Source organism: Astyanax mexicanus, chromosome 19, assembly GCF_023375975.1.
Source record: "Astyanax mexicanus isolate ESR-SI-001 chromosome 19, AstMex3_surface, whole genome shotgun sequence".
Taxonomy (NCBI): domain Eukaryota; kingdom Metazoa; phylum Chordata; class Actinopteri; order Characiformes; family Acestrorhamphidae; genus Astyanax; species Astyanax mexicanus.
Genome location: NC_064426.1, coordinates 32210001 through 32223011, shown reverse-complemented (window position 1 = coordinate 32223011; position 13011 = coordinate 32210001). Strand labels below are relative to the sequence as shown.

Sequence of the window (13011 nt, the reverse complement as noted above, 5' to 3'; positions counted from 1 at the left end):
GAAAGATCTGGAGAAGATCTGTATGAAGGGATAGACCAAAATCCCTGCTGCAGTGTGTTCACACTTGATCAAGATCTCCAGGAAATGTCTGTCCTCTGTAATTGCAAACAAAGGTTGGTCTCTTTTAACTAATTGAAACTAATTGTGTTTGTATTTCTGCAGGTATGAAGTCCTTCAGTTTTGTTGGCTGCCAGCAGACAAGAGAGCCACAGCTGAGGAAGTTCATCGCCTGCTTACGTACCTCCGCATGCAGGGCCAGAAAGAAGTCGAGGATGACTTTGAGCAGCGTTGGAGCTCCCTCAAACCCAACCCCACCACTCGGCAGGCCACTGTCAGCCATTCCTCGTTCCCCATCCTGGAGCAGTTCGACGACGGACGTGAACCGGATGAGATGCTCACGGTGACCGAGACGAGTCGCGGACTCAGCTTTGAATATGTGTGGGAAGCAGCCAAGCATGACCACTACGATGGGCACAATCGCTCTAACATGGACACCACGCTGAACTACCACAGCATGTTCTTTCCGGTGCCTCGGCAGGACATTCAGGCACACTTCCCTGAAACTGGGGCTGAAGCTGAGGCTAAGAGAGTCCCCGGGACTGTGCCAGTGTTTGATGCACGAGGATCTACTTCGAGGAACGAGTACTACATCCAGTTAGAGGAGCAAAGTGAAAGTGACGTGGGAGTTCTAGACAGCCAAGGTGCTGAAGGAGCCACGGCATCGAACAAGGAGCAGTATGTCGTCTTGCAGGACATTCGATTGGATGAATCCAGCACGGACGCAGATTTCTTTCACCAGAGCATAGATTCAAAAGACTCCTACCTTCAGGACAGCCATATATGGTCTTCGAGTGACCATGACAGTCCTTACCATGCAAACATTTTCAGTGAAAGCGACTCAAAACTGGAGGACTCTCATTCTTTTCGGAGTGGCTTCATGGAGCTTCCCGAGATCAGCTTGCATGGCGACCCAAAGGGTGCAGTGGAACGTGAAGGCCTCAGCACCACTTTTTTAGGGCCTGAACAAGAACCCATTCTTCTGGGAGACTTTGAGGAAGAGAATCCAGATGTAATGAAGCTTCTGAACGTGGAGAAACTGGCTGATAACTTTTTGTTTCTCAAAGAAAACAACCTGCTGAAAGAGAGTCCAAGACCAGGTTTGCCAGAGGCTGAAAGGGAGTTTGCAATCCGACACACTGATGTAGCAAAAGTAGTAAACCCCTTCAGTGACGTTGATGCCTCGAGTAGATTGAACGTCACTGACGACCTCTCGACCACCTCGAAACCTGGGGTGAACTCTGCTCAGCTAAGAGATGAATTCTTGGACTTGGTGAGTCCAATTTTAGGAGATTTCTTATCGCCTTTAAAAGGAAGTGAAACACTGCTGCCTTCGGATATATTCTTAACAGAAGAAACCTGTAGCAACCAGCTGCCAGACATGAATGGCTCTTCCAGTGAGAAAAGTTCTCAGTTAGCTCAGTTAGATTCCTCAAAAAGTTGGATTTACTCGACCTCTGAGTCGACTACCTCTGAGAGCGCTGGAGGCGCCATTGCAATTCCAGTGGATAGTCAAGAGTTAGTTGTTGAAAGTGCCACAACAGACATTCTGTGCATAGATGCCAAAACTCCCAGCCTTGAAGAAGGTCTCAGTAGACTCTCTAAGGAGAATGGACAATACATAGAGATTGATGAGCCTTCTGAGCAGAAACTTCAGGCTTCTTCACCTGTAGATAAATCAACAGAAGCAGATAGCGGCCTAACTGAGGGTATAAGCACTGATTCCTTGAGCGAAATGCTTTTGGATGGAAGTCAGAGTAGAAAAACTGAAGATGCTCAGTTTCCAGAAGACGAAGACATGGATCAGAAAGAATCCGTATTATCTCAGGACGTGTCTTCACTTTTGATCTCAGACTCTTGCTTGGATCAGATTAGTCAGGATAGCCTTCTGGAGGACAGCATATCGTCCACGTTACCAACTGTCGAGAACTCAGCTGAGACTCCTGATTCGTTAGATTCTCTAGACATTCATCGAGATGTCGGACAAGTAGAGTCTCTAGACACCCCTGTGGTTCATAAGCTCCAGCCACCTTACAAAACTGCTGACAGTGGATACGAAACTGAGAACCTGGAGTCGCCTGAGTGGAATTCTCAGTTAAGTATAAAGGATGGCACTGAAGAGAAGGAAAGCAGGACTGCAGTAACTGAACCTGCTGTATCAAACTTGGCTCCTCCAGAGATTGTTGTATCTGAAGTGGACAGTGTACCTGATGTTCAGGAAAATGGAGATGGCCACCAAGACATTGGTGATGCACAAATTGGGGGAAACTACAGAGATTCAGCTTACTTCTCTGATAATGAAGAACAGGATAAGAAGAGTGACAGTGGGGAAATCAATGGTGGGACTTCTGCTGATGCTTCTTCTTGGCCTGTGAGCTCCGTGGTAGATGATGGAAATGGCTCAGCAGTAGGGGGTTCTCCTGGGGATTCTCCGTTATTTCCTCTTGAAGTGAAAGAGAAGCCAGAAGATTCCAAATCTGCTGGTGTTCAACAGGACCGTTCTAGTCCAGAAACTGAATCATCAGATGCTGATGTAACTTACCTGCCTGAGTTAGTCCTCACCACAGAGGAGGACTGGGATCAAGAAAAGCCAGTCTCTGTTGATTTTGGCAAGAATGAAGAAAGGTTGGAGTCGTTTTCTGATCTCTTAGAAGGTCAAAGTCATTCCAGGGTGATCTCGGAAGCCCCCGAAGCAACACCCCCTACCTCAACAAAGCCTTCGACAGAAAACGTGGTCCACGCAAAGCTTGTAAGGACCTACGCTGGGGAAGGCCCAAAGAAGAAGGAGCCTGATATGGAGGGCAGATACCTTGGGAAGCTGGATGGAGCGACGGTGGCTGGCGGGTCAGAAGATGGAATGGACGCCGACGAGGAGGATGAGAACAGCGACGACTCTGATGATGACGTGCGAGCTTACAGACTGCACAGCTCCGGATCTGAAAGTGAGGACGATGTCGTTCATCCGGTGCCTGTTATAGTGTCGGACAACAGCGACGCCAGCAACTTGAAAAGCCTGCTTAAGCCCAAGTCACTCCAGACCTCCAAACCCACAGCAGCAGGGAACAGTAATGGAGAGAACAGGAGGGCAGTGTCGTTCTTTGATGATGTGACTGTTTTCCTCTTTGACCAGGTAGTACACTCGTCACACTCCTAGCAATTTTTATGTTTTTTCTTTTAGGAAACAGTCTATTTCGCTTGTCTATTTGTGAATCTTCATAGCAAGATACACGTGCAGCCTCACTGCCGAAGAGTTGCAATAATAATACTTGTCAGTATTGATTATAAAATATTGTTGACTCCGCATTTCATTGGTGAATAATTGTTAATTTGTAAATGTAATACAGTAAACACAGAGTGCTGGGGACAGAAATGCAATGGGAGTGGGGTAATTGCTTCTCACTCACTTAGTTCACACTCAGCAAATTACATGTTTTCTCACTAAATATAATTTCTGGTGGGCATTTAAAGAGCATTTAAATCCCACATCCAGCTGTTTCCATCTATTAGTTTAAAGTGATGAAGAAAGCTAGGAACAGGAGTTGTACCCACAGAAAGCAGAAAGGCATGGCACAAATAATCATTGACTAATTAACTAATCTGAAAAAAAATAATCTACTAGCCCTGCACAGAAGACAAATTAAACTATACATGTCATGCTATCCATCCATCCATCCATCCATCCAAAGCAGAGGTTAAGATTTTTCTTTTAAATTGAAATTAGTAGTGTTCCTAAGGTGGAAGAGGGCAATATAGTATAATAAATAGTTAAAAAATGTTATCCAGTGTGCTTCTGCTGCTATTCCTGCAAAGCCACATATATTCATTCTAAAAAACGGGTATCTGGAAGGTCCCCAGGCTTTTTTCTGGCTGTAACAACGTTTAGTTACATGAGGGGCTGTGACACACAAAATGTTTAGCATAAGTGAGCTTTAATGGGATATCTCTTAAATGATCATCTCTCTATACAGGAAACTCCTACGAAAGAACTTGGAGATCATACGCTAGGCTCTAACAGCCAAGTGTCTGAGTTCAGCAGCCCGCCATCCTCCTCCAGCTACCTTAACAGGTTTACAAACTCGGAGAGCTCCACAGATGAAGAAGGTAATAAAATAGCACTGCTGCACAATATGTACAAAAGCAATTCTCCAAAATCTAGTAATGGATGCCTTTCCTGGACAAAGACATTCTAAACTTTTAGTACGCTTGATTCCTAAAGAAAAAATGAATGAGCAGGTGTCCCATTAATTTTGTCTATATGTAAAAAAAAAAAAAAAAAAGTATTGTGATCTTGTAACGAATACAATAATTGTTGAGGCATCTGTGTTTCTGGCTGGGGCCTAAGATTAAGTTAATTTCTGCGTTTATTCTGCTACAGGTGGTGCGTTCGAGTGGGACGATGACTTCTCAGCAGAGCCGTCTTTCCTTTCTAAACCAGGGCCGGACAGCTCTGCCAGCAGCAGAGCCACAGCAGCATCCAGGTTCTTCTCTCCACCCCCTGCTAATCGCTCCTCAGAACAGAGCTGGACCAGCCCCTCCACCTACTCCCGCTTCTCCATCTCGCCAGCAAGCATCGCCAGCTTCTCCCTCACCCACCTCACAGACTCCGATATCGAACAAGGAGGTGAGTTTCTCACATTATACTGTCTACTTAGCAACACCATACCAACCACCTAGCAACAACTTAGCAAACCCCTAGCAACCACTTTGCAACACCTTAGCAACCGCCTATCATCCCCTCTAGCAACATTATATCAACCACTATGGATAACTTAGCAACACCATACCAACCACCTAGCAACACCTTAACAACTATCAATCAAACCCTTAGCAACACCATACCAACCACATAGCAACACCTTAGCAATTGCATATCAACACCATACCAACCACCTAGCAACACCTTAACAACTGCCTATCAACCACTTAGCAACATCATAGCAACACCTTAGCAATCACTTATTAACTCCTTAGCTAAACCATACCAACCAGGTAGCAACATCTTAATAACTTCCTATCAACCATGTAGTAACAACATACAAACTTCCTAGCAACCACCTATCAACCCCTTTGCAACACCTTATCAACCACCTAGCAACACCTTAACAACTACCAATAAAACCCATAGCAACATCATACCAACCACCTAGCAACACCTTAGCAACCACCTATTAACCCCTTAGCTAAACCATACCAAGCACCCTGGATACCATATCAACCAGGTAGCAACACCTTAGCAACCACCTATCAACAACTTAGCAACACGATAGCAATCGCCACAGATACCATAGCATCACCTTGGCAACCGTCTTCCAACCACCTAGCAACACCTTAGCTACTGCCTATCAACCACTTAGCAACACCATAGCAATCACCACGAATACCATAGAAACACCATACCAACCACCTAGCAACCACCTATTAACCCCTTAGCTAAACGATACCAAGCACCCTGGATACCATACCAACCAGGTAGCAACACCTTAGCAACTGCATATCAACCACTTAGCAACACGATAGCAATCGCCACAGATACAATAGCATCACTTTGGCAACCGCCTTCCAACCACCTAGCAACACCTTAGCAACTGCCTATCAACCACTTAGCTACAACCCATCAACCCCTTAGCAACACCATACCAACCACCTAGCAACACCTTAGCAACCGCCTATCGACCACTTAGCAACACGAACGCAATCACCACGGATACCATAGCATCCCCTTGGTAACCACCTAGCAACACCTTAGCTACTGCCCATCAACCACTTAGCAACACCATGGATACCATAGCAACACCATACCAACCACCTAGCAACACCTTAGCAACCACCTATCAACCACTTAGCAACAGCATAGCAATCACCATGGATACCAAAGAAACAACTTGCTCTAATAAAACACATTCATCGCCCAAGTCTAAATTATATGTATTCAGTCCAAGAGAGAAAGAAAGAGAAAGAGAGAGAGAAAGCTGCCGCCATCTCCCCGGGCCTGCTGGACGTGGACGTTAGTCCTTGAAATTTTGACTGATACTTTATATATAAGGATTCATTTGTCTTCTTTTCTAATTAGTTTTCTTTTTGTGTCCTCCACAGGAAGCAGTGAAGATGGAGAGAAGGACTAAGAACTGAAAGGTTGTCTTAACTAAAGTGTTCAGGCTAAAGGACAAATTTTGTAAAGATTTTGTTGGAGAGACACTTCAGACTCCTGTTTTGAAGGCTACGGTTGCTTCTCAGGCAGCATCGCTATCTCTTTCTTTTTGGAGATGTTCGCGGCGAGGACGGCACAGAGTGAACCACTGGCATCAGCATCCTCTCCTTGTGTTCTCTTCCTTCACTTTATTCAGCGAAATTAACCACGGTAGTGTCCTCAGAACCATCTCCGATCTCCACAGACTGAACTCGCAGTGTTTTTTTTTCTTTTTTTCTCTCTCTTATCTGTGCTATTTGAAGGAACCTGTCTTGCTTCACAAGCTTTAGGTCTTTAAAGCGCTTCCTAAGTGTCCTGCTACTCATCTGTCTGTCTGTCTTTCTGTCTCTCTCTCTCTACATGCTGAGGAATTTCTTGTCTCTTGCGTTGGCGCTGTTATCTCTGGATGGCTGAGCTTCTTCACTCACCCTCGGCTCAGTCTGAGGACGTTTCCTAGAACACTGATCAGCCAACAGGCTCATATACAGTCGTGCAATTGGTATCGTACGGTACTCGCCTTTTACTTTAAAACACTGGATTATACTTCCAGAGCGTGAGATCTGGTGTGATGTTCTTCTTTGTTGTTAGGGACTAGTTTAGAAATAGGAGCAACACTCGTTTTGTCATTATGCCTCTAAAGGCGAAAGGTGGTTTTTGCACACAGTGTTTTGGCAATACACTCTTTATAGACTGGTACAGTTATAATAGCAAAGTACAGTTTATTGTACCTGAATTAAACACCACTTGATGTTCATTTATAGGTGATGGGCATATAAAGATATGTGTATATGGCTGTATGCAAATGTTTGGATGCCTCCGCTCAAATTACATACATTATTGATAAATTCAATATCAGTTAAAACCTTAAAATTCCAATTTCCATTAACAGAGCAAGAAAGTATAGTATATGGATTGTATCTTGATTAGATTTTAACCAAATGCATTTACACTTGCTGGTCAAATGTGTCTCCAAATGCGTTAGTCAGATTTAAATCTGATTACTGTGTGGGATGGAATCTCCAAATTCACTTCACGTCACATTTTGATTGTACTGGAAAGAGTTTTGGTTGTTGAATCCGTCTTGAAGAGACGAGATGAGATGTTATGAGAGCTACGTTCACACAGCAGGTAATGTGTAGTATTGAAATCTGATAAATATCCAATTCCAGGCAATGCGACTCTGAACTGAACTTTTTTTCATGTGAAACATAAGGAAAAAGACAGCAAGGAGAACAGAAAGTGATTGTGAGTAGACAGGAAAATGGACAGCAGCAGTAATTTGATGACTTAAGTGGCAGAAAAACAAGATAAAAGACTTTAAATATAAATATTTGGACTATTTGGATATGTTTCTTCCAATATTATTAGAAGGCTCGTCTTAAAGCCATGTGGTGTTCCTAATGAATTTGCCAAAAGTGCCAACACATTGCAGCTGCAGCATCAAAGAAATAAAAAGATAACCTGTCCTCTTTATCGATCTGAAGCAAATTCTTAGCAATAAACTTAGCTGCAGTCTAAAATCATTCATAGCTTTTAAGATTCTGACCAGGATTAAAGTGAAACTTAACGTAAAGCGTTGCTCTATTGCGCAGGCATCACACAATGTACAGACAGATATCTGATATGGGTCACGCTAAAAAGATTGTGTGAACAGCCTAAACTTAATATAGGATTTCGATTCTGACCAGGATTAAAGTGAAACTTAAGGTGAAGCGTTGCTCTGTTGTGCAGGCGTGTCACTTGCACAGTGCAAAGCGTTCAGACATATGTCCGATATGGGTCACGCTGAAAAGATTGTGTGAACAGCCTAAACTTAATATAGGATTTCGATTCTGACCAGGATTAAAGTGAAACTTTAGTGTTGCTCTATTGCGCAGGCGTCACACAGTGTACAGACAGATATCCGATATAGGTCACGCTAAAAAGATTGTGTGAACAACCTAAACTAAGCATTTTGCCAGAAAATCAGATTTGGGCCACTTCTCCTCTGCTGTGTGAATGTAGCCTCAATCTGCTATAATGTGTGTCTCAAATGTGTCTCAGACCACCTTCTGAAGCAATTTATACATTTGTTTGAGCAAATGATTTGTATTTGTTTCAGTTCTAAATCAGTTCTAAAGGTGTCTCTGGTGTGTTTCCACTAATCGTGGGTCAGCATCTTGGTTGTGCAGTATTTAGGTCTGTTTTGGCCATTACCCTTTATTGTTTTGGAGGAATGCAACTTCAAACTTCAAGACTGTAAGATTTTAACACTCACAGCTAGGGTGGCATGAAGTCACAAGCATTCTAGAGCTGTTTTGTGGATGGAGAGATTGTTAGACATATCTCAGAATATCTGGATGCATTTGGAAGGTGCCAGAAACATATATACAGTATTTATAGATGAGAATAATAACAATAGTTAATTTGTTTGTTTGCTCTGCAGGAGGTAGAAAATGTATTCATGAAATATGTCATTTGGACGGGAGTGGCCAAACTTTTGCATAGTGTATACGCATAGATATTTTTAATCAGCCACAACATTAAGACCACCTCTTTGTTTTTAGCTCCTCTGAGCATGTAGTAGTACTCGGTAGTTCTACTGTATATAATTACACACTATAGTAATGTAGTATCTGTTTCTCTGCATATTTTATTAGCTTCATTTCACCCTGTTCCTCAATGATCAGGACCTCACAGGAGAGACCACCACAGAGCAGCTATTATTATTTATTATAATTTGGGTAGTAAGTGATTCTTCTCAGCACTGCAGTGATTTTTTTTTATTTTTATTTTTGTATTTGCCCCAACACACCAGGAGGAGGGTGAAGACTAGCACATGCCTCCTCTGATACATGTGAAGTCAGCCACCGCCTCTTTTCAACTGATGCTGTTGATGCAGCATTGCTGAGTAGCATCACAGCGCATTTTGAGGAAAGCACAGCGACTCGGTTCTGATACATCAGCTCACAGACGCAGCCTCTTGCTGATTGAGTGATGCGGGAAGAGAGCGCCATCTACCCACCCAGAGAGAGCAAAGCCAATTGTGCTCTCTCAGGGCTCCGGCAGCTGATGGCAAGCTGCGTGACCGGGATTCGAACCAGTGATCTTCCGATCATAGTGCAGAGAAACGGATAAAGATCTATAGTATTGTAAAATAGACTGTGGAGCTAATAAGATGGAAAGATGGAAAGAAAGTGTAGAAACAAGGAGGTGGTGTTAATGATATGGATATGTGTGTGTGTGTGTGTGTGTGTGTGCGCGCACATGCTTGTTGTGGGGAAAAAAAAAATCATCACAGTGCCTGTAACATCCCATATCCATTCACACGAAGTGAAGAAAGACTTTTTTTTTTTTTTGGTGGCATTCATGTTTTATCTTACTTTATATAGTATATCACACTTTTACCACTATATAGAATTTATTATTCTGTTGCACATTTACCAAATTATAAATTATAATTTATAACATGATTTTTGGAGTTAAAATAGTTAAAAATGACAAAAAAAAAAAAATCTGTGCACACATTTTGCAAACCACGCATATATATTTGGACCACTTTATCATTCTATGATATTTTATTATATATATATATATATTTTTTTTTCCTTTTCTCTTGCAAATTAACCAAACTTTGTAAGGTTGTGGTAATTCATTGAGCAGCTGATTTATTATTTATTGCTTTTTTTTTTTTGTTTTCTTGAGCTGTTTCTTTTACATATCCTATCATGGTTTATCATGTTATGTATCATGTTGTTGATGTTGTCTGGATGTTCATCCATATCGCCTTCACACACACAGAGAGTAGAGTGTAGATAAAATGTGCTTCAGTTTAAGCATATCGATGGTGTGCTGGACTAAACCTCTGCAGGACTTTAGGGATACTTTACTTGCTGGTGGAAACTGGGTGTTTATAGCCTGTTGGATGGGGAAAGTCAATGGTATTAATGGTATTGTACTGGTTTCAGAACTGCGTTCACTCTAAATAACTTATAAAGCTTATAAACAGACACTACAGTTTCAGATCAGGATGTTCATAAAGGTTTGGAGAGCTAAAGAGACAGCTGAAATAAGGAATTTCCATTTTTGTTTATGAAAAAAATGAAATGTAATGTTTGGAAATGTATGGAATGTTGTTTATGGACATATCTTTGGAATCGACTGAGTAAGAGACTAAGCTAAAGAACGGACAGGACAAGCTTTTTGTCTTAAAATCTGATTTTCAGCCATGTTTGTGTAGCTTATCCAGAGTCTTAATTGAAGAAACGACGAGTTTGGGATTGACCTCCTCCGGACGAGATGAGCAGTAATCAGGTGCGTTAGGTGATGGTGGTGATGATGATGATTATCTGTGTAATTCATTACAGTAAGCTGTGTTTTAGGACAGTGGAATATTTGTATTACCAGCACTCTTTTAGTTGATCTTGGAATTTTATTTAAGGAAACTCTTTGGGTTTTATTCTACAGTATATACATTTGCTTAATCTTGCACATCTCGAGAAAGTGTAACTTAATGTGGAACTGTACGGATGATGTATATAAATGTTGAATTTTGTCTGTAAATTGGGCATGATGTAAGTTCTAGGGGTAAGGTATCATTTTGTAATTTAAAGCTCATGCGCGACATATCACGGTTTAAGCAAACGAAAAAAAAAAGATCAAAACTGAGGAAAAAAAAGATTTGAAGTAAAGCGGGGGAGAAAATGCAGGTCATGTCTTTAGAACTTGTAAATTTTAAAAATGGTGATATTTTTACTTCATATTGATGATCATGCTTAGTGTAATTGAAGAAATTGTTTATAAATAATTACACTGTTTATTATTGAAATAAATGAAAATGACCTCTGTTTCCCTGATCTCATTCCGTCTGTCTCTTCATGGCAGTAGGTTTGCAATGATTAGGCAATAAAATCAAGTGTCAATTCTATTAATTTTTTTAATTTGTCCAAATATCAGTGTTGACTAATCATTAATCTGTAACTGCATCGCACTACACATGTTACATACAGTATTTACACACTAAACATCATGACTTTACACATTTAAACATCTGGGCATTTTAAGTGATTTAAAATCCCATGTTTAGCTGTTTCTTTAATTTTAAAGTGACTGCCTGGACAAAAAAAAAAAAAGGTCACTATAATATTTGTTTGGAGCGCCTTTAGCTTTCATTGTGGCACGTGTTCACTGTGGCATTGTTTCAATAAGATTCTGCAATGTTACCAGATTTATTTCAATCAGATCTTGCTGATTGATGATGGTAGAGTCTGACCGCTGCACAAAATCTTCTCCATCCATCACATCCCAAAGATTAAAGAAAAAGGGTCTTCACTTCTTAATGTATTTTTTTTCTTTACTTAGTGAGTATTTTCTTGCCATAATATGGATTAGAAGTGTTGGGAGCATTGCAAGTGATAGACAAGTGTCCTAGTGAGTGGATTGATTGATTGTCTTAGATAAAACTGGGGACAAAAATGTAAATTTAACACAAAAACTAAAAAAAGTTTACATATTATTTATTGATAAAATAATACTCACTCATTTCTGTTAACTTTTTTTTAAAGATCAGAATACACTGTAATCCTTTGTGTTGTTTGATGTGTAAGAAGACATACACAGACATACAGCGTCACTACAGCACAGCAATAATGTGGTGGGAAAGGAAGAAAAAGTGATAAAATGGAATAAATTAATAAATAAATCAAATAAAATAAACAGACCATGAATCACCTTAAATAAAAATAAATAATTAGAATATTAAATAAAATAGAAATAAACATGCTATGGTAAGTACATCCAACAGCAGGCATCCCCTCATCTTTTATAAATAATTTCTGTTCAGAAATCATGCAAACGTTCAAAACAAACAAACAAATAAATAAATAAAACAAAACAAACACAAAGAAAGAAAAGAGCAGGAAATGAAAGTCACGTACGGTAGAACAGAGGCTGTGTTCTGTAAGGTGGGGTGGGGGGGTTGAGGGAGTGACAGTCCAGAGCAGTGGACGGACTGAGGCATGCGGGACAGGCAGTCGTTAGGAGGATGTGGAAGGTGGGCGGGGTTTAACATCCCGCAGCATTCCCATTCACCTGCGTCTGCACCTGCGCCTGGCTCCTGCTGGGCAGGGGGCTGCGAGGAACTGGCCGCTGAGCCTCTGTGGAATTCCCTCTGACTGACAGGTGCTCCCACCCTCCCTGTGAGAGAACACAGAGATTTACTGATTTAATCAGGAATCTGATCGTTTTTCCCGCACCGTTGTTGGCTGGAGTTTAGGGCAGCTTCACAGTGGAACGTGATGCCCTCCTATGAGGAGTAATGAAGTGAAACAGAGGAGGAGATGGGGAGGTGAAGCTGGTCGGTTTAAAGGTAAAAAGAGAATAAAGGTTTATATAGGGCTGAGTTGGAGGAGATAAGGCTGTGGACCATCAAACAAAATTAAGTTATTCCATAACCCCACTTTCATAACTTAATGTCATTAAAAAAAAAACCTTCTCTAATACTGCAACTTTACAAGACAAAGAAAAAAAAGTTTCTTAATTTTTTATTGACAACCAAAGTATATACAGGTGCTGGTCAACGAATTAGAATAATTTGAAATAGTGCAATCGTGAAATTCTTTGAATGCATTTTTTGTGCAGAAAGCAAATCAGGTGTTCACCGCACCTGTCCTACTCGTTAGACTAATCACAGAACTCGTTACCTGGAAAAAAATTTGCTCAGCTGAGCTTTCCAAAAGGCCCATTTAGGCCATTTAACTGTGACACTGTTGTTTTATTGAATTAGAATA

The 13011-nt window shown here is 41.1% G+C and overlaps 2 protein-coding genes across 3 annotated transcripts in view; one reads left to right on the top strand and one right to left on the bottom strand.

Moving 5' to 3' along the window:
* lmtk2 (lemur tyrosine kinase 2) overlaps positions 1–11070 on the top strand; it is a 45387-nt gene extending 34317 nt beyond the window's left edge. For both annotated transcript variants that reach the window (XM_022673244.2, XM_022673237.2), the window contains exons 11-14: positions 163–3187; positions 4026–4158; positions 4433–4678; positions 6151–11070. In XM_022673244.2, coding sequence (XP_022528965.2) covers positions 163–3187; positions 4026–4158; positions 4433–4678; positions 6151–6179 — 3433 coding nt within the window. In that variant the 3' untranslated portion in view covers positions 6180–11070. The remainder of the gene's footprint in view (positions 1–162; positions 3188–4025; positions 4159–4432; positions 4679–6150) is intronic.
* A 662-nt stretch (positions 11071–11732) lies between these two features.
* tecpr1b (tectonin beta-propeller repeat containing 1b) overlaps positions 11733–13011 on the bottom strand; it is a 33252-nt gene continuing 31973 nt past the window's right edge. Inside the window, 2 exon segments of the mRNA XM_022673259.2 lie at positions 11733–12365; positions 12368–12418. Of these exon segments, the coding sequence (XP_022528980.2) occupies positions 12081–12365; positions 12368–12418 (336 nt within the window). The 3' untranslated portion in view covers positions 11733–12080.